The sequence below is a fragment of the Eptatretus burgeri genome, chromosome 2 (assembly GCF_056783735.1).
Source record: "Eptatretus burgeri isolate ZD-2024b chromosome 2, Ebu_testis_v1, whole genome shotgun sequence".
NCBI lineage: Eukaryota > Metazoa > Chordata > Myxini > Myxiniformes > Myxinidae > Eptatretus > Eptatretus burgeri.
The window spans coordinates 71,673,891-71,695,904 of NC_140962.1; the positions used below are offsets into that span (position 1 = coordinate 71,673,891).

Consider the following 22,014-nt stretch of genomic DNA (forward strand, 5'->3'; position numbering starts at 1 on the left):
ACATGTTGCTCAGACTTCCCTGACTGTGTGAGGGGCGGTTCTTTGGAAGAAGGCGGAGTTCGGGGAGGAGCCGCGAAGCGGCCCTCGACCAATCGGCGTGCAGCGCGTGGGGTGACCGCCACTCAGCCAATCCATGCCCGTGACAGGAGGAAAGGGCTCCGTGTGACGTCACCACCCCCCAGGCCAATCAAGGAGCTTGCCGTCCGTTTTTGCCAGTGAGAGAGACGAAGAGCGACTTTGCGCGCCAAAACCAGCCAGTGAGAGAGGGAGGGTCGCAAGGAGGCACCCCCCCACTTCTGAAGGGGGGGGGTATAATTATAGGCGTGGTCTGCGCATTCGTGCGAGTTGGTTCTGTGTCTGGCGCAGTATGCGCGTTGTTCTCCTGTCGTTCTCCGCTGGTTCTCGAAAGTGTCTGCGCACGGAGGGTCTTCTCCTGCCAGCCTTCGCTCGCCTGGATCGTGCTGGGGGTCCAGTTCGGCCACGACGACCTGGTCCATGAAGACCGCATGAGGCGGGCAGGTCCAAGATAGGTCAATAAAGACCACCTGGTCCGACCATTTTTGGGTGTATCCGTATGTGTGTTTGTGGCGCCAGTCCTAAGTAGTGAATTGTTTAAGTGCTTTCTCGCTGTATATCATTGCCTTGCTTTATTCGGTTTAATTCTTATGTGCTTCCCCAATTCCCCCCATTATTGTTGTATAAATAAACCCCTCATTTGTTCAATGTTTTCAGCTCGTTCGTGTCCATTCTTGCATCGACTGAGCGTGTCGTGTGTGGGGGAAAATTAGCAAGGCCGTTGTGCCACCGTAAGGGGAAATCTGGACCGACGGTTCTTGGCGATTAAACCGCTCGGAATCACACATGGAACGAGCACGCTAAGCGGCTCTTTTTTGTAAGAGTTCCGTCGAGGGTGAAATTCCCCGGTCGTTGGACGACGTGGGTATTTAGGTAAATTGAAATTGGCAATCGACCCTACCCCACGTGGTCTATCCATTGGCGAATTTTGGTCCGATAGAGAACACATCGATTCCAGACTTATCCGGGGCAACGACCTGATTTAAAGGGCGATCAGTCGAGCAGACTTGCGGCTTCATCCAGCGGTCGTGCCCGCGGCCGACGTCCCGGCCCCGCAACAATAACACCACTAATGATAATTTTAGCATAATAATGTTATTGCAAAACAATATTAATACTAATGCCATCTTAATGTGTATAAATAGCTTATCATGGCATTTTGTGGGGCACCCCAACCTGAAGATTAAAAAAAAAAAAAATTTATAAACAAACATGTATGATTACAATTTTAAATAGTCACTACTTCTGTTTAACACAAAACTGAAAGGGAGGAAACCCGATCTTCTTGAGGCATTATAGGCTTATCAGCTCTGCCACAGACCAACAGATCCAAGCCTAGATCTACTGTAATCTAAATGCAGTACCCAACAGATGATAACATGACCCTTCCTGTCACTCCTGCAGGGAGAGGGTGTATTTAATAGTGGAATGTAAAACAGGATTCCTTGCATCATATAAACACCAAATCTCCAAAAACATCGAAAACAGCTGAATCGAGCAAAGTACCCATAAAACAATAAACTAGGCACAAGATGCATTTGGGGGGGGGGGGGGTATACAGAATTTGACTCTGGGCACTTCACATTTCATAGGACACAAAAAGAATTATAGCTAGTGCACCGAGGTGGATCACAGTTAGCGAATATTGGCTGAAAACATCACAAGCATCAAACAAGAAAAAGAGCAATCAGACTGCAGATCCTCACCAGGACTTCTTTTGAGTGATGCATTTTTGTAGGTCTCTGGGCAAGTCCAATATAACTGCCAAACCATGTGACATATTGTTGCGGGCCGGGGATCGGCTGCGAGCACGACTGCTAGGTGGAGCAGTCAGGTCGACTCTGCCGAACACCCGGAATTTAGATCGTACCTTTCGGAAAACTCCGAGGGGATGGGTCCCTTACCGGACCGTGAATCGTCAATAATTTCACCATGTGGTACAGGGTTATTTGTCAAACTTCAAAATACCTAGACCGACGTGGCGAGCTACTGAGTATTCACACCCTCGACGGCACTCGTACGGGACGAGTTGTATGCGCGCTCGACCCGTGCGTGACCCAAGTGGATGGTCACCGAGATCCGTCGGTCCGAACGTACATCTACGGCCACAACGGCCTTTCTAATTCCCCAACACGCACCGTGTTAAACCAATAAAAGAAACACAAAAACGAGCTGATACATTTAACAAATAGGGTATTTATTTGCAAAAGGTGGGGAAGGGGGAAGCACGTAAGGGCAGAGTTATCACGACTAATAAGAGATGCAAGGCAAATATTGTACAGCGAAAGCACTTAACAATTTACTACTTAAAGACGGGCCCACCGGCAGACACAAACACACACACACACACACACACACACACACACACACACACACACACACACACACACACACACACACACACACACACACACACACACACACACACACCGATACCCAGAAGGACATGGACCTGTCCACCTTGTGCAGTTCGGCTGACATGGGCGAACCAGGCCAGCGTCGAGATGTGATGATAGACCCAGGCACCAGCGAGCCACAATCAGCCCCCAGAGCTCCGCTCAGCGCTCGTCCTGACAACCAAACCTCTCTCTGTATCCCAAACTGTTGAGAAGGCAGGAGATTTCTCTGCCACTTCTCCAAGTCTTTGAGTTGAACGTCAAAGCGAGGGCTGATAACTCCACACTTGTTCAACTTGCCCATCAGATTGACCACAACCTTGCCTGCTCAATGGTCATCAACTATCTCAAAAACTCTCCTCCCGGTCTGATCGTGCCGCAACCTTATTCACCCTTCTCAGGAGGGGGGGGGGGAGACGCCTCCTCCCTCCGCGCTTTCCCTCACTGGACGGTTTTGGCATGCAAAGTGCGCTTGTTGCCCTGTCATTGGCCATAACGGGCGCCAAGGCCGTTGATTGGACCCGGGGGGGGGGGGGGTGGGGCATGATGGCCGTCGCTGCGGACTGCCCACCAAACAGGCAGAGGAACATTATCTTGTGTGGGCTCCGCCCACCAAACAGGCAGTGGAACATTATCCTGTGTGGGCTCCGCCCACGTACGTGCCGACACACACGTAGGCAATGGCCTCGGTCAGAGCGAGGTGAAGGTGAGGGTGATGCTGGTGTAAAAATAAAAGAAAACCCTGACTATCAAAATAACTTTGCAGCGCATGTACATTCAATTACCCATTAAGCAAGGGATGGGGAGCTATCTATCCACATTTACTTATCGAAATAACTGAGCTATAGGACCTGTATGTTGAGTGCTCATGGCTTCCACATTCGTAATAATATGACATCATATGTGTGAACCTTTTGTTCCTCATGGACAGACCATTATATGTGTAAAGTTTCACCTCAATCTGTTCAGCTACTTCAGAGAAGCTTTTTGAAGTTTTTTTTTTAGCAATATGGCTGCCAAATCACGTGACCAAATCACGCTGCTGCCAATATGGCTGCCAAATCAGCAAAAAAAAAATTTTCTGTGGACCATTTTATCCCGAGATGACCCTCAAAAATTCTCATACTGATTGGATGTAGTGTTTTATACATGCGATTCTGACGTCAAAACAAAGGCACCAATGACATCATAAAAATTCACACTCATTCCCCATTAGGAGAACTTGCTATATGCCAAGTTTCAATTTTTTCCTTGGTGTGGTTTCAGAGATACAGAAGTCCAAAGTTTCCATTTTTCCAATATGGCTGCCACACCACGTGACCTATGACATCATAATTATCATTAAAACATTCCACATGAGAAGTCACACCAAGAGTGAAAATTTCATCTCAATCCGCCAAGTGGTTGCGGAGAAAAACACGAAAGTTCTGTGCAGACAAACAAACAAAGACAAACAAGAAGAAGACGTCGGGCAGAGCATGATACTTGCAAAATCCATAAAACAAATTTGACCTCCAAAATAATTGGTTGTTGCATTCAATGACCAAATATGCAACTCCTCTTCAAATTTCAAGTCAATCGGATGAAAATTGACAATTTAAAAAATTCAGCCTCTGTTGTTCTTGTGGCCTATGTTAATCTTGAAAATAATTGGTGGTTGAATTCAGTGACCTGATCTGAAAATCCTGTTGAAATTTCAAGTCAATGAGACGAAAATTGAGGATTTTAGAAATACCTCCTTAGTTGTTGACCTTGGGCCTATGTTGACCTTTTGTTCTATGTTGATGAAAAAAATAATTGGCTGGTTGAATTCGTTGACCTGAAATATAAATGCTCTTCAAATTTCAAGCCAATCAGATGAAAATTGAGGATTTCAGATATTCCATGTTTACAAGTTGTTGACCTTTGGCCGATCCGAACCTTTTGGTTTATGTTGACCTCAAAAATAATTGGTGGTTGAATTCAGTGACATGAAATATAAGTCCTCTTCAAATTAAGTCAATTGGATGAAAATTGACAATTTTAGAAATCCGACCCATGTTGACCTTTTGGCCTAAGTGGACCTCAAAAAATATTTGGTGGTTGAATTCAGTGACATGATATGAAAATCCTCTTCAAATTTCAAGTCAATCGGATGAAAATTGAGGATTTTAGAAATCTCACCTAAGTTGTTGCCCTTTGGCCAAAGTTGACCTTTTGGTCCATATTGACCTAATAAAATACTTGGCTAGTTGAATTCAGTCACCTGAAATATAAATCCTCTTCAAATTTCAAGTCAATCGGATGAAAATTGAGGATTTTAGAAATCTTACCCAAGTTGTTGACCTTTGGCCTATGTTGACCTTTTGACCTCAAAAACAATAAGCTTCTTGCTTATGACAAACTCTAGCATGTGGTGAAGTTTCGTGAAGATCGGTTTGAAATTACGACCTATAGTGACAAACATGCAAACAGACAGACAGAACAAAATCGACGAACATACATATATATATATATATATATATATATATATATATATATATATATATATATATATATATATATATATTTCCCACTGTGTGTGTGTGTGTGTGTGTGTGTGTGTGTGTGTGTGTGTGTGTGTGTGTGTGTGTGTGTGTGTGTGTGTGTGTGTGTGTGTGTGTGTGTGTGTGTGTGTGTGTGTGTGTGTGTGTGTGTGTGTGTGTGTGTGTGTGTGTGTGTGTGTGTGTGTGTGTGTGTGTGTGTGTGTGTGACTGACTGCTGTTTCTCGACAACCACTGCTCCGATCTAATTGAAACTTACCAGGTATATTGCTGGGGCCCTGTGGATGTGCCTTTTCAAGGTTTGATATTAATCGGACAAGTGCTTCCCAAGTTATGGCCATTTATTTACCAACCAATGAAAGGACACGTTGCTGCGTAGGCCGGTGCGCGGCCGGCTGACGATGACGTCACATGCCATGCCAGTTACGATGGGGATCGGTGAGTTAGTTAGATGGGAATACGATGGGCCTTAGTTACCGTGGCGTAGGAGTGGCAATGGTCAATGGCAGCGAATGTCATGGCAAGCAAAGACAGGGAGGTAAACTTGATTTTAATTAACTCTGTGTGTAAGTATCACAGCAGTTGTTACTTCAATGCAAGCGGTAATTCCTGGAATGATGTGAACATTCCATACGGGCACGCACCACTTCCGGATAGTGATGACACTGTATTCTAATAATTTCTCGATTTCTTATGCACATTTATAGATAAACACAATGCCCCAATCCAATCGTCGTTTACGAGACCGAAGGAAAGGCCTGTGTGTTTGTTTGAAAGTTTTTTTGTTTTTTTTTGCACATATGGCCACGCACGTACGGGCATGCACTAGTACTTATAAAATCTTTGATTTTGCAAGTAACAAAGACAAATAAGAAAAAGAGCAATCAGAAATTGCAAACCCTCACCAGGACTTCTTTTGAGTGGTGCATTTTTATAGGTTTTCAGGTAAATCCAATATGGCTGCCAAACCATGTGACCTATGACATCATATGTGTGAATTTTGTTTCTCATGGATAGGTGGTCATATGTGTAAAGTTTCACCTTGATCTTTTCAGAGAAGAGGGTTTTTAAAGGTTTTTTTTTTTGAAAAACAATATGGCTGTCGAATCACGTGACCGATGACGTCATATATATATATATATATATATATATATATATATATATATATATATATATATATATATATATATATATATATATATATATATATATATATATATATATATATTGTGCACTATTTTATCCCTAGATGACCCTCAAAATTTTTCATTCTGATCGGATGTGGCGTTCTACATATGCAATTATGACGTCATGAAAAAAAAAAAATCACATTCATTCCCCATGAGGAGTAAGTACCTGCTTTGTGCCAAATTTCAATTTTTTCCTTGATATGATGTGGTTTCAGAGATACAGAGCTCCAAAGTTTTTTCATTTTTCCAATATGGCTGCCACACCACATAACCTATGATGTCATACCCATCATTGAAACATTCTACATGAGTAGTCACACCAATGGTAAAAAATTTTTTGTCTCAATCCGACAAACGGATGCAGAGAAAAACACGAAAGTTCTGTGTGGACAAACAAACAAACAAACAACCAAACAGACCCAAATGCAATACCCTCTCCTTCGGTGAAGGTAATTAGAAAATGATCAACAAAATACATTGTCAGGGATCCGAATGGGGGGGGGGGGTCATGGGGATCACGAGGGGTTACTTTGACCTGCTTTCTGCCCTTTCACCCTGATACCCATGAGCTGCAGATAACTCAGTGGCATGATGGGTTGCTAAGCAATTACGGATGGCATCCGAGGTGACTAAAACTGATAGGGTCCCCACGCCCAAATCTCACGTTGCCTTCCCGGCGATTTAGGTATCCCAGATGGGGAACAGTGTTTTTGACACCCCACCCTTACGTATTAATTATGTACGACTGAGCAGAATTATGGGATGTCGGCTCATCTAGTATAACAAACCAGTGGGGGTAGGTACAACCTCCCATCTTATAATTACATACTATGTCTAACCAATGGAGGAAAGAGACACGCAGGCAGGTTGGAAATAATAAATCTTGTATTAACAAAAAGGCACGTATATACAGCAATGCAACTTACAAAAGGAAATAACTCTACCCATAATCACACAAGCCCCAATCACATTCATTCCAGGAAGTTAGAAGAGGAAGGGCGATAGACAGACAGGAAGAGAAGTTGGTGGGGTATTGGGTATAGTGTCGACCCCAGCATTCCTCAGCATTCGCTCGACGCTCTCAACTCCCGGTTGGCGCTCAGCGCTCGCTTGGCAATCCTCAGGGTTCCTGGATAAATCTCTTTCTTTCCTGCACAAAGTGTCGAACTCCCCTCTACTTTAAGAGCTCCGAAACTCTGCACCGTACTGCACAAACTCCCGAACTGTCTTGCTTTTAGAGCTCTGGAACTCTGCGCCACACAAACTTGGCATCCAGCCACACAGACTCGCTGTGGCGTGCTCGCTCAGACTCGTTCCCGGAGCGCAGGGGCAGGGCGCTTGCCTTTCTAATATGATGATGACTGGGACTCTGTGATGGCACCGACTGCAGCTCTGGACTGGCCATTATTGGTCAAAGCACTGTTGAAGTGAGATGTTTTGAGAATGTGGTTTGAATGTGGAGTTCGAGAATGAGAACAATGGGGAAGGTTCGAACAATCACCGCATATCCCTGTCCCTGATGCGAGATGAAAGGTAATCTAACTAAATGGAATCACTACTGAAATATCTAAACTAGGGATCCTTATGTGTCGAGTGAAATGCCCTGGGGTCTTTCCAAAACCATAATATTATTTGGAGACCAGAGTCCACATTGACAACTGCAGGTCTTTCATTAATCATTGTTTATAAACGACCCTGGCACCGGATTGGTCATCACATGAAGGTTTCACAAGGCTCAGCCAATAATTTACAAAAGGCAAGCATTCATTTCTCAAACCCAGTTGAATCTCACAAAGGAAGGAAGGAAGGTTTAATCGCACGGAGGAAGGTTTAACATCACCGAGGAAGGTTTAACATCACCGAAGAAGGTTTAACATCACTGAGGAAGGTTTAACATCACCGAAGAAGGTTTAAGCTCACAGAGGAAGGTTTAAGTTCACCGAGGCAGGTTTAACCTCACCGGGGAAGGTTTAACATCACCGAGGAAGGTTTAACCTCACCAGCGAAGGTTTAACATCACCGAGGAACGTTTAACATCACCGAGGAACGTTTAACATCACCGAGGAAGGTTTAAGCTCACAGAGGAAGGTTTAACCTCACCAGCGAAGGTTTAACATCACCGAGGAAGGTTTAACATCACCGAGGAAGGTTTAACATCACCGAGGAAGGTTTAACATCACCGAGGAAGGTTTAACATCACCGAGGAAGGTTTAACATCACCGAGGAAGGTTTAACATCACCGAGGAAGGTTTAACATCACCGAGGAAGGTTTAACACCACCGAGGAAGGTTTAACACCACCGAGGAAGGTTTAACCTCACCGAGGAAGGTTTAACATCACCGAGGAAGGTTTAACATCACCGAGGAAGGTTTAACCTCACCGAGGAAGGTTTAACCTCACCGAGGAAGGTTTAACCTCACCGAGGAAGGTTTAACCTCACCGAGGAAGGTTTAACCTCACCGAGGAAGGTTTAACATCACCGAGGAAGGTTTAGTTTCACCAAGATCACATTTAGTTCGATTTATAAAGACAACAAACCTCTGAAAGTGTGATCACACCATAGTAGCCCGATTGTTTCGAATTTAAATGCAAATGGAGGACGTAATCTGATAGTATTTGTGATATCTTATTTGTGATAAGTATTTGTGATAGTGCCCAACTGTGTCTGCGGACGTCCTCCTGCAGTTGGGTTACTTCTTATTAGGAGGTTGGTGGCAGGATTTGCACTCCAGCCACCGTAAAACGCTTCATTCCGCAAAACGCAAAAACGCAAAAAAATCTGAAAACCCACTCCGTGGGAGTACCTCCTGTGCAGCTTCCCTTCGCAGGGCAGCTCACCGGATGATGGGATTGGGGCAAAGCCTTCGGGACCCCCAATCTTTGATAGGAGGGAAACCACGGGGTAACATCCCTGGGTCAGATTGCGGGAGAGTGTGTCGGAGTGGTGCTGAGGTGTCGTCCACCAGACGGCGGTCTCCTTGGGTTAACCTGAGGCGGTCCCTTCGGGTGGGTGCCTGGAATGTCCTATCCCTAAGAGAGGATGATCACCTGTCTCTGTTATCATCTGAGCTCAAGCGTTTGGACATCGGGATTGCAGCTCTCTCTGAGGTTCGGAGACCGGATTGCGGCGAGATAATGGTGGGTGGTTACACCTACTATTGGTCTGGTCGCTCTGATGGTTACCATACCCAAGGAGTTGCTGTAGCTGTGTCCAATAAGCTGACCCCAATGATAATTGAGGTAACACCGGTCAACGAGCGTATTATGAGATTAAGGATTCGTCACTCCTTGGGTGTCATTTCCCTGGTCTCTATTTATGCTCCGACTGAGGCGAGTGATCTTACCGTGAAGGATGCATTCTACGCCACACTCGAGTCTGTGGTTGATCAGTGCCCCAGACGAGATACACTTCTAGTCTTGGGGGATTTCAATGCATCGACTGGAACTGATAGGGATGGTTATGAGGTGTGTGTTGGTCCCCATGGGTCAGGAACTATGAACCAGAATAGCACTAAGTTCCTTGACTTTGCAAGAAGTCATGGACTTAGGGTGGCTGGTTCATGGTTTCAGCGCCCGCAAGCTCATCGCTGGACTTGGTATTCCAACGCTGGCGGTGTGGCAAAGGAGATTGACCATGTCCTCATTGACGGTCGTTGGAGGATGATCCAGAACTGCAGGGTCTACCGGAGTGCTCAGTTCCTCAATACTGACCACAGGCTTGTTGTAGCAACTCTAAAGCTGCACCTTAAATCCTGGAGAATGGTACCATCCCAGCCTAGGCTGGATGTTGCCAAGCTCAGGGATGAGAGAGTAGCTGAGGAGTTTGCGAACAGGCTGAGTGGACACTTGGGGGTCTGGGTGCTTTGGGGGTCCTGAAGAGTTGTGGAGCACCTTCAAGACCACCGTCCTTGATGTTGCCGGTGGATGCCTTGGAGTTCACCGCAGGGCAAAGAAGAATTTTGTCTCTCAAGGGACACTGGATACCATTGACCAGAGTCGCAGGGCCAGGCTGAATGGCAGAGCTGAGCTGTTCAGGGAGCTGAGGCGTAAAACTGTACGTGCACTGAGGGTGGACAAGGAGGCCTATGTGCGAGGAATCTGTGAGGGGTAGAGCATCACCTGTGGACAGGTGATTCTCGTCCCGCTTACAGGGGAATTCGCGCATTACGTTCATCCAAGCCCATCCCTCGGAGCACTGCAGTTCGAGCAGAGAGTGGTAGGCTCTTGACAGAGGAGTCTGAAGTGAAGGCCCGCTGGGCCGGTTACTTTGAGCGGTTGTACCAGGCTGATCCCCCAGCTGTCGAGTTGGACGTCAAGGGTGTTACAATCCCTGTTGCTGACCCTCGAATCAACTGTGGTCCACCATCGCTTGTGGAAACACGGGCTGCGGTGAACCAGTTGAAACGGGGCAAAGCTCCAGGGATCTGTGGCATCCATGCTGAACTTCTCAAGGCTGGTGGAAATGCTGCACTCGCGTCGTTGCATGCAGTTTTGTGCTCTGCCTGGAACACAGGCATCATCCCAACTGACTGGAAGAGGGGCCTTGTTGTCCCTCTCTGGAAAGGGAAGGGTGATCGCCAAGACTGCAACAACTACCGAGGGGTGACGCTGCTCTCAGTGCCGGGCAAGGTCTTTGCTCGGATAATTCTTGATAGGGTTCGCCACCATCTGCTTGAGCACCAGCGTCCAGAGCAGTCAGGCTTTACACCAAAGAGGTCAACGATTGACCGTATCCTTGCTCTTCGTGTCCTCATTGAACGCAGACGAGAGTTTCGGCAGGGGCTGCTTGCAGCCTATGTTGATCTCTGTAAAGCGTTCGATTCAGTGAATCGGGATGTCCTCTGGAGGATTCTTGGTCTTCGCGGGGTGCCACCGAAACTGATCGATCTGATGTCTGAACTCTACTCTGGTACTGAGAGTGCTGTGAAGTGTGGTGGTACCGCCTCTGACTTATTTCCAGTTGTTACTGGAGTTCGTCAGGGATGTGTACTTGCCCCCACACTTTTCAGCACTTGTATGGACTGGATTTTTGGGAGGATGTCGGAGAGATCAAGTTGCGGTGCATCGTTTGGCAATGTCAAGATCTCGGACCTTGATTTTGCAGATGATGCAGTCATCTTTGCGGAGACTTTAGACATCCTCTTGGGGGCCCTCGAGGTGCTGAATGAGGAGTCGGAGCCGTTGGGATTACGGATTTCTTGGGTCAAAACAAAGATCCAGGCTTTCGGTGACATCTTGGATGCTGCTGTCCTGTCTGTGTCTGTTTGTGGTGAGGATGTTGAGGTCGTGGATAGATTCACTTACCTTGGCAGTGATATTCATGTCTCCGCAGGTTGTGAGCCGGAGGTCAATAGACGTCTGGGTCGGGCCTGGAGAGTCATGGATTCACTGGATCATGGGGTGTGGCGCTGCCGGTACCTGTGCGGGAGGACGAAAGTCCGAGTCTTCAGGTCCTTGGTACTTCCAGTCTTGCTCTATGGGTGCGAGACTTGGACTTTGACCAAGGATCTGAGACGGAGACTTAATTCCTTTGGTACCAGGTCTCTTCGGAGAATCCTTGGCTATCGCTGGTCGGATTTTGTGTCCAACGAGCGGTTGCTGAGAGAGACTCGGATGAGATTTGTTACCTGCATAGTCCGTGAGCGTCAGCTGCGGCTGTATGGACATGTGGCTCGTTTTCCTGACGCTGATCCTGCTCACCAGATTCTCTCAGCGAGGGAGTCTCATGAGTGGAGGAGGCCAGTGGGTCGACCACATGCCTCATGGTTGCAACAGGTTGACCATCATCTCAAGGAGATGGGGATGGGCCTGGCATCTGCCTGGGGGATGGCCAGACGGAGGCCCCTGGAGTACCGGCGGAAAGTGGACGCAGCAACGCGCTGTTCTGGCACATGCTCCCATACCTGACCTGACCTGATTTGTGATATACTGTTGTTTTTTGTCAGGGGAACGGCGCGTTGCATCGCTCGCAATAACGGAAACAAGACGTCAGGACGTCCACAGTGCACTCACTCTGTTACTTTAACGGGTTGGATAAACAACGGAATAATGTTACACTCTGTTGGATAAACAACGACCACTTGCTCGTGGGCTTTAGTTTCAGTTTAATGTCGCAAACAACGCCACAAACCCGGGGGGGGAGGGGGAGGAGGAAGGGGGGGGAATAAGGAAGAATCGGAGGACTAGAGGAGGAAGGGGAGAAATGGGGGAAAGTTGGGGAGGGGGTTGGTGAGAAAGGGATCGGGAGGGATCGAGCCCTTGCTTAAGGCTTCATAAATAAACCTCCACAGGGGGTTTTGCCAGTTTGGAGAGAAAAACAGGTGGGAACGGAAACCGTGGAAACATGACGGGGCAGAGCGTTCAATGCATCACAAACTGTAATGTGAGAAACAACATAAATAAATAAATAAATCATCAAAACACAATGGCAAGAGAAGAAGAAAACGTTTAACAGTGCCGACCGTTAAGACCTTCATCTTGTCCGAGACCTGCCATGTTATCCGAACTATGAAACGACCTCGCCGTCAAGCCCACCGACCGGCTGGCTGGCTGGCTGACTGACTGACTGACTGACTGACTGACTGGCTGGCTGAATGACCCCAACCCGTCCGTGTTTGTTTATTTCAGTCCAGATGACGTCATCGCGCATCACGTCAAGCACCTAATTAATATTCATGACTCCTCCTTTGTGTCCGAGCACGTAATGTACGCTTTGTGTGCCCTCCTCAAGCCATATAAAGTTCAAACAGTGCTTGGAGTAAAATCAAAACAAATCATGTTTAACGATGAAAATGATGTTTGCGGTAATTGGTTGATCTAAATTACCGGTAATGTGAGAGAATATCACACACAGTCGTACGGGGTTTTTCACAACAGTAATAACAGCACGGTTTTTCACCACTCATTATGAAATCGACGATTCCTTCACGCGGCATATACTTGTACATTGTACATGTAAATGATACGTACACAAACACAAACACAAATACATATTCATATTCGACACGTCGCCTCCTGGCCTTGTTGACATAGAGCAAAATGTAAGTTTTTTTATTTTAACAATCGTTTCAGCAATTCAGCAATGTTGAAAGGACTTACTAAGTTAGTATTAGTTAGTTAGCTTTAATAAGAGTCTTGTTTTGACATTTATAGGGGCCGATCGTCCGCTGCGGCCTAGTCGCGCGGTTATGGGATTGGAGCATTTCCGGCCTTCGTGGCGCGAGGCCCGGCTCGCGGCCTAGTCGCGCCGTTATGGGATTGGAGCACTTCCGGCCTTCGAGACGCGAGGCCCGGCTCGCGGCCTAGTCGCGCGGTTATGGGATTGGAGCACTTCCGGCCTTCGAGACGCGAGGACCGGCTCGCGGCCTAGTCGCGCGGTTATGGGATTGGAGCACTTCCGGCCTTCGTGGCGCGAGGCCCGGCTCGCGGCCTAGTCGCGCGGTTATGGGATTGGAGCATTTCCGGCCTTCGAGGCGCGAGGCCCGGCTCGCGGCCTAGTCGCGCGGTTATGGGATTGGAGCACTTCCGGCCTTCGAGGCGCGAGTCGTGGCGCGAGGCCAGCGCGAGTCGTGGCGCGAGTCCCGGCTCGCGGCCTCAGTTTGCGCGGCAAGGCATGAAGTGAAGCGACCAAACGGTGCATCAGCTCGCGGTCTCGGTAATGACACGTCCTCTCGATACCTCCCCCTCATTAAAAAATTCTCTCCGGATGGCCGACGATGAGCAATGTCCATGTTTGTGGCAAATGTTGATTCGGAGGTATTTACACGGAAGTACAGGATGGTTGGTTTCTGTTGATTGTTCCGTTCGTTACGGAATTGATACTCTTGATGGGGCACGTGGGCGAGGTAGTGCTCGCTGATCTGGACGCGGTTGCTGGTGGTGATCTAAACTGGTTAAAGGCCTTCACTGTTGGGGGTCTCGACTACGCGTTGTGGAAGACTGTTCCAATGAGTGATGATCTTTATTTGTTGATTTGATGTTTTTGTTTGTACACAGAGTCGAGGCTCATGGAGGAGCGAGAACACAGAACGGATCAGGCCGCAACAGCATAAAAGGAACAAGAGAAGGAGTTCAGCAGGACTGAGAGAGAGAGAATAGATGGGGACAGACAAAAGAGGGATGAGGGGTAGGGGGATATGCAGGGGGTGGATAAGATGATACAGAAGCAAACTCTCAGGAAGGAAAAACTGGAAATTTGGAAGGAGGTGGTCTTGGGGGGTGGGAGCAGGTGAAGGTGTTAACGGGGGGGGGGGGGAGGTCATGTTTTTGGATTGGGGGATGATCTGAGATGATGGTGAATGAACAGCTAGCTGTCTTGAAGACTTGGAAAGGAAAATGAGATTGAGCAGAATGTGGAAGTTGATTCCACAGGTGGGGGAAAAACAAAAAAAGAGCAACACATGAGTGGAGGTAGGCAGTGATTTTGGATTTTGGGAGTTTTGCCAGAAGGGTGTTGATGGTGGACCACGTGCACTCTGCAGCAACCTGGGAGGGGGAAGGGGTGGGCAATGAATGTAAAGAGAAGAGGGTGCAAGACCAGAAAGGAGGCTGCAGAAGACTGAGAAACTACCGACCTATCTGTGATGGCAAAGTGACTCGCCTTCATCGTGGTAGTTTTTTTTTTGATCTTGAAGGCTTTGTTTTCCACGGCGTCGATGTGAGCAAGGTGTGAGGCACGGGTGAGCGGAGAACAGTATTCTATCAAGCTGCGGATGAAAACCTTGTTGGTGGATCGGAGTTCAGGTGTGCCAAGGGAGGACTTTGTTCAACGGAGGATGCCCAGTCGGCGGCTGGCGTTGGAGGCCAGCTTGACCAAGAAAGATCATGACTGGTAGTGACTTTTTTTTTTTCTTCGAAAGGATTGTTAAGAAAGTAGAGCTGAGGGTTTGCCAAACGGTCCTTTTGGAAAGGGAGAGTGTGAGATTTGTCAGAATTGAAAGACATATTCCAAGTGCTTGATCAATTTGTGATTTATTTATTTCAAGGTCTGAAGCGAGGGAAGAGGCTGCAGCCTTTCTGTCTGAAGATTGAGAGATGTCACGGCAGACGGCAGAGAGTGGAGTCATCAGCAAATACATAAAGAGGATTTTCCAGAGAGTCAGATCATTGATGAAGATCAGGAATAAGACTAGGCCCAGAACACTTCTTTAGGGCACTCAAGCTGTGACCTGGAGAGGAGATTATGGGATACCGTTGAGAGCCACACGGCTACGAGAGTAGAGGAAGTCAGTAACCCAAGAGCGGAAGCCTTGGATGTCATAAAAGCAGAGAGTTTGTAGAGCAAGGCGGGATGCCAGACTGTATCGAAAGCTCGAGATATGTCTAGACTCTAGAATCTAGATTATAGAAAGATGGCCCTGATCTCATGTCTGATATTGAGGGCCACCATCTGGTGTTTGGAGAGTAAAACCAACATATCAAAGGTAGAGTGACTTGATCTTAATCTCTCTCTTTTATTGAACAATACATACGATGAGGATGAGCCATAGCATTGTTTTCTGGATTTCCTTGTATGTGATCCTGGATGTGGTCACGTATTTGTGTGGGTACATTTATCTTAAATCTTTCCATACGTTTTTAACCCAAGTGTGAGCTTGAATCGAAGCGTAAACACGAACCTCTGCTGACATCCACTCCAATATTTTCCAACATTCTGCACTATTACATTGCCAATAGGACCGGGTGTCATATTTTAGATTGCATTCATATGATTCTCCCCTCCCCATTCCCCATTAGGAGGATATTGATGCTTGTGGGGGTATTTGGCATACTCACCACGCATGACAAGTACCTGATGGCGAGACAGTTAGAACAGGAATTGTAATTTGACAACGGTGCTGGCAATAACTCTCCTAATCTTCGCTAAGGACACGAGGATCTTTGACATCCACAAGCTAATACTAGCAGACGGGACACCTCATTTTAGATCCATCGAACCAGCTTAACATCCATCAAAACAGCTCACTTTGTGATTTATATTTTCTTTCCCTTCATTTTTAAGAAGCAACTAATTGGCTTCATAGGAGGATATGCACTCGATCCCATGTCTTTTAATAACCCTGCGAAGTCAAGTTTATGTATCTGTGTAGCGGCGTCACAAAATATAGCGGAATGATGAAACCCACAGCAAGAACTTAATGGCTTGTACCTGAATGCTCTTACATTATTGGCTCAGTTGAGTTGAACCACTGTCTTCTCTTTCTTCCCTCTGATTGCCCAGTGGGGAATGACTGCTCGGACATGGCCTTGTTGCCGTCTGAGGCTTGCTTCCGTTGCTGCTGTGCTTCTCCTATTGTGTCTCACCACATCACTGCTGGGGGGACTCTGGCTCAATGCCGGCTGCTGGGGGACCAGAAGCGACCAAATAAAACTGGAGACCAAAGATGTGAGAATGAATGGAGTAGATGCTGAAAAATTAAGCAACAATGATTATTTACAGATGTCGTATTTCTCTTTGTGAATTAATATGTTCCACATTATTGTAAATATTGATTTACCTCTGCCGCCGAAGGTGAAGGAGGTTATGTTTTCACCTCTCTCTGTCTGTTTCTGTGCAGGATATCTCAAAACGTTGTAGACTGATCCGGATGAAACTTGGTGGACAGGTTGGGTGTGTGACAAGAACGAACTGATTAGATTTTGGTGAAGATCCAGATCCAGATCCGACTACAACAATTTTTAAACTGATTCTTCACCATTGAGAGATAGGGCTAAACTAATATACAGCACGATATCTCTAAAAATTGTGGACAGATTCGGATGAAACTTGGTGGACAGGTTGGGTGTGTGACCACGAATTGATTCGATTTTGGTGAAGATCCGAAGGCGGATCTGGAAATGAGAATTATTTAATTCTTAAAGTGATTCTTCACCATTGAGAGATAGGGCCAAAAACGAAATATAGCACGATATTTCAAAAATGTATTGGGCCCAACATGTTCCTGTGGATTAGCTATTATGTGGTGGAGGTATGCGCTCTTCCGAGTGACCTTCTAGTTATTAATGAATTATTGATGACAAACATGTAAGTGGTGATGCCTGGTGTTGGCTTAATGGTTAGGGTGGTGGGCTTGGGATCCAAGGATTCTGAGTTCTAAATCCCTCTTGACTGTTGAATTAATACCAGGTGGGGTTGACTCTGCCTGTCATCCTTCTGAGGTCGGCAAAATGAGTGCCAGCATGCTGGTATCCTGTGTCAGAGTGGTGACCCATCCAGGTTTGTGTCCAATCGCCAAGGAGACTGCGAAGGCAGCACCAACGCTCTGTACAGAGTGTGATCCCAATGGATGGATGTAACTGATACCACTATACAGAATACAGCAGGAAGTCAAAAAATATTTCATCTTCTAAAATTTTTCCCCTTGTCCACAGGGGGGCGCATTTAGATGGGAAGTAACAATATGGCACCACCATTGACGTTGAAAGGGCTTGTCCATGTGCATCATTGCACTCGGGGGCATTCATAAATATCCCGGCATCAATATTCAATAGTCCAAGAAGAATGAAATGCTATCATCCATTTTGAAAACATTTTGTACAGAAGATAAATCATTGATGTGAACCAGGAAAATAATAGGTCCAAGGACACTGTTCTGAGAGTGACACAAGCCTTTTGGGCTAATTCAGGAGATGGGATGTCATCCATGCCTTGTTTACGAGCATTACAGAAATCTGCTAGCTGGTTGAGAAGAGGACCCTGAATGGCCAGTGCTGGTTGAACAGTATATAACACTCAGGAAATTTGAAGTGAGATGGCTTTGACCTCTTGCTGGAGGAAAGGGGGGGGGGGGGAGGTTCAGAGCATTCGTCCATTACTGAGTAGCAGAAAGAATATATGTGGGAGACTGACTACACATACCAAGTTTCTTCCCCTGCTCAACTACTGTGTACTGTATATCGTTGCTGTTGCTGACTGCTGTATATGAATAACCTTAATTTTTGCTCGTGATGATAAATGATTTGACATTTTTTTCATTACCTCATGTGACTTAGTAAACTCGTGTAACATGTAAGGTTTAAAAAAAAATTAAAAAAAATTCTGCATAGGTGTATGAAACAACTATAATCCCCCACACCTTGCAATTTTGCAAATTGCTTTTTCTTTTCTGCTTTCTCCAACCTCTTCCTTTGGGTCTTCGTCATACCTTCTATGCTCATCAAAGCTTGCTGGTGATGATCCGTCATGGGGCCCACACAAGATGGCCGTCATTGTGCCATTTCGTGACCGTTTTGATGAGCTTTTGCAATTCCTTCCCCATCTTCATCTATTTTTGTCCCGTCAACGTATCCGCCACCACATCTACATCATGAACCAAGCAGATGGGCTGAGGTGGTCTTAGTATACTTTTATTCTGCTTTTTCCTTCCTTTGCAGCTCTTTGGAATCTAAAGTTCATATTTTGAGATCTATATGGACATCATTTTTTTCCAACATTAGGCCTTTTCTTTGTAGGTCAGTCAATTTATGAAAAAAAATAACACCCGAACCCTCATTAAATTCTAACAAAAGGTTTTCAGTGTTTTTCTTACCTACTGGGTGTTTTAAGCAACAGAAAAAAAAGTCTACCAAAATCTGAACACCGGAAGTTGGCTAAAACTGGATCACTTCCAAGATGACTGCCGCTGACCCTGAAAATCAAGAAGGTGGCTGTAACTTCCTTATTAGGTGTAGAAGAGTATTTTGGTTGTATCGAACCTTTGGTTTTAAGGGTCAAGTAATTCATTGGCTCCAACAGATTTATCACTTGGTCCATCAAATCCATAAATCCAATATGGCAGCCAACAATCCCAAACAATTTGATATTGGACAGTGGTTTTTGCTTCATTGTTTACTTTATTAAGCACTACTTATTTTGACCTCCTTTCAGTTTTATTTTCTTGAATATTGAATGTTTTTATTTCTGTTTCCGATTTGGAACATGAGTGCTTCAAGCTTAGCCCATGAAAGTTGTCAGATCTGCAAAGAAAGGGTTGAAGATTGAGATGGTGTAAAAGTTTGTCAGAAGAGCGCTGATTGCATCGATGCAGCAAGTGTTAGGAGAGGTGGTAGCATTGTTGTGACGGCTGGCTGTAGAGTACACTTGGACTGTCGTAAACGGCACATAAATCAACATGATATTGAGAATCAACAGAAGAAAAGTGGTTCTTCCATACTCTCACTGAAAAGAAGGGCATGTTTGTCTACTGGGCCTTTCAACAGCAAGTCTGATTACCTTTTCTGTGGGAGCCAGGTTGCCCTTGGAGGTTCGGGATACAGCTACGTCAAGACAGACTCCTTTGCCAGGACTATCCTGGAGTGCTGTGAAAGTCGTGATGATGATTGGTCATTTACTGTGAAAGGGCAGATTGAGTACTATGGTGGGGATCTTCATGCTGCTGACTGCATATACCACCATACATTCAGTGTCAATTTCCGCAATGGGTATGATGTACTGTTGTACTTTCGGGGTGGGATGGATGCAAAACGCCGAAAATCTGGACGGCCTAAAGATGCTGATTAAGAGCAGACATTCTTCAGGATGTGTGCATATCTAGATATGAATGATGAGGAACAGTTGACGATTTCATACCTTCAGGACAAAATGAAGGAGATTTTGAATCGTGAAGATTCGTTTCCTTATGGCCATCACTATCTAAAGAAGAAACTAAAAGAACAATACGGGGACTCCATCTATATCGCAGAGGGAGATGGCTTAAACGACATAGTAACATTTAAAGAGAAAACATCACACATACTTCGGCCTTACTACACAGATGCACAAGAAGGTGATGAAGAAACGCAAAAGAGAGTCATAATTGAAACGGCAGCAAGGCTGATCAGGAGCGATGTCAAATCAAATGGACTATCTGTTACTAATTACTACCCAAAAGCTGATGATCTTAAACTCGACTCAGCACTAGGCTTCCTTCCAGAGATATGATGAAACATGTTTAAGTATCTGTTTGTGTTGAAAAGCACGCAACACAAAATAGCCAGTATTGGACAAGCCATAGTACAACCAGTAAGACCGCAGGCTGTCATCGCACCATTACAGATTGGTCTAGCAGTGCAGGTGCATCATCTGTATCGGTCCAAATTCCTCGTGAACACTCTTCATGAGATTGGGTACGGCTCGTCGTATGGTCAAGTGCTCCGATTTGAAAAGAATGCCACAAAGTGTCATACCTGACTTGTTAGTTGACATAGATGTATTGGACTTGTCATTGTTATTTTCTGATGACAATGTAGATCACAATATCCTTGCCATCGACGGTAAAGGTACACTATGTGGCCAAAAGAATGTGGACACCTGCTCGTCCATCATCTCATTCCAAAATAATGGGTATCAATAAGGAGTTGGTCCCCCCCCCCACCCCTCTTTGCTGCTATAACAGCCTCCACTCTTCTGGGAAGGCTTTTCACGAGATGTTGGAACATTGCTGCGGGGATTTGCTTTCATTCAGCCACAAGAGCATTAGTGAGGTCGGGCACTGATGTTGGGTGATTAGGTCTGGCTTGCAGTTGGCATTCCAATTCATCCCAAAGGTGTTCGATGGGGTTGAGGTCAGGGCTCTGTGCAGGCCAGTCAAGTTCTTCCACACCGATCTCGACAAACAATTTCTGTATGGACCTCGCTTTGTGCACGGTGGGCATTGTCATGCTGAAACAGGAAAGGGCTTTCCTCAAACTTTTTCCACAAAGTTGTAGGCAGAGCATCATCTAGAATGTCATTGTACGCTGAATCGTTAAGATTTCACGGGAATTAAGGGGCCTAACCCGAACCATGAAAAAACAGCCCCACACCATTATTCCTCCTCCTCCAAATTTTACAGTTGGCACTATGCATTTAGGCAGGTAGCGTTCTCCTGGCATCTACCAAACCCAGATTTCTCTGTCAGACTGCCAGATGGTGAAGCGTGATTCATCACTCCAGAGAACGTGTTTCCACTGCTCCAGAGTCCAATGGCGGTGAGATTTACACCACTCCAGCCGACGCTTGGCATTGCACATGGTGATCTTAGGCTTGTGTGTGGCTGCTTGGCCATGGAAAGCAATTTCATGAAGCTCTCGACGAAGAGTGCTTGTGCTGACATTGCTTTCAGAGGCAATTTGGAACTTGGTAGAGAGAGTTCTGTCCACGTTGGAGTTCCTCAGCAACCTGGCCATCAGACACCATGTCCCTCCAGTAATAACATTTGATCAACTCCTGTACTGGTAAACAACTGAGATCATCAGTGCTGCACCACAGAGTAGTCACTTGAAGGAGATAGTTCTAATGCTTGGTAGTTTCCACACATTCAAGAATCTGCTTGGAGCAATAGGTACACTGATGGAGGGCACAGGACTTGAAAGCATTTTCGAAGTGGCTTATTGTGAAAATGCTGGAGTGCATATGATGACTAGTAAATCAGTCCAAAGGGCATTATGTGGCCATCTTCTGGTGGCCAAGTATCTTCACCAAATGATTGTGAAATCTGTGATAGTTGAAAATCGTGAATTTGCTTCACCGATGGAGGAGACTGAGAAAATGTATTCGTCCTTGTTGAAGGGTGACACCATTCTTGAAAGTCTTGTAGCATCCACTACAGTTGCTAGGATTAGTGAGGAACTTGACAAGAAGGAAGCTGAACTTGGTGCTCAATCTAAAACGAGTCACTTGTGGCTAGGATATCAGCGGATGCTTCGTCCTGCATGAGCGCTGATCAAAGCAGATCGCATTGGGTCTTTGCTGAATCACTGGCATGCTGTTTCCGATGACTTGCCGATATTTTCTGCAGCAGGACACTACAACTACCTGAAGCCTGTCTATCTCCACATCCAAGAAATAAGTGAACTGGAAAGCAAACACCCAGA

The 22,014-nt window shown here is 46.0% G+C and overlaps 2 protein-coding genes across 5 annotated transcripts in view; one reads left to right on the top strand and one right to left on the bottom strand.

Annotated features, from left to right (window-relative positions):
* The window catches only part of LOC147032287 (BCL2/adenovirus E1B 19 kDa protein-interacting protein 3-like), a 46,014-nt gene extending 33,183 nt beyond the window's left edge, over window positions 1–12,831 (bottom strand). Inside the window, exon 1 of one of the 2 annotated variants that reach the window (XM_085869747.1) lies at window positions 12,645–12,831. In XM_085869747.1, coding sequence (XP_085725873.1) covers window positions 12,645–12,678 — 34 coding nt within the window. In that variant the 5' untranslated portion in view covers window positions 12,679–12,831. The remainder of the gene's footprint in view (window positions 1–12,644) is intronic. The other variant, XM_085869748.1, reaches the window with a different exon arrangement.
* A 1,618-nt stretch (window positions 12,832–14,449) lies between these two features.
* The window catches only part of B4GALT7 (beta-1,4-galactosyltransferase 7), a 28,471-nt gene continuing 20,906 nt past the window's right edge, over window positions 14,450–22,014 (top strand). For 2 of the 3 annotated variants that reach the window (XR_015055108.1, XM_085869744.1), the window contains exons 1-3: window positions 14,450–15,605; window positions 16,403–16,567; window positions 18,345–18,511. Coding sequence is in view for 2 of the 3 variants with exons in the window: in XM_085869744.1 (XP_085725870.1) it covers window positions 15,534–15,605; window positions 16,403–16,567; window positions 18,345–18,511 (404 nt within the window). In the remaining variant the exon portion in view is untranslated. The remainder of the gene's footprint in view (window positions 15,606–16,402; window positions 16,568–18,344; window positions 18,512–22,014) is intronic. The other variant, XM_085869743.1, reaches the window with a different exon arrangement.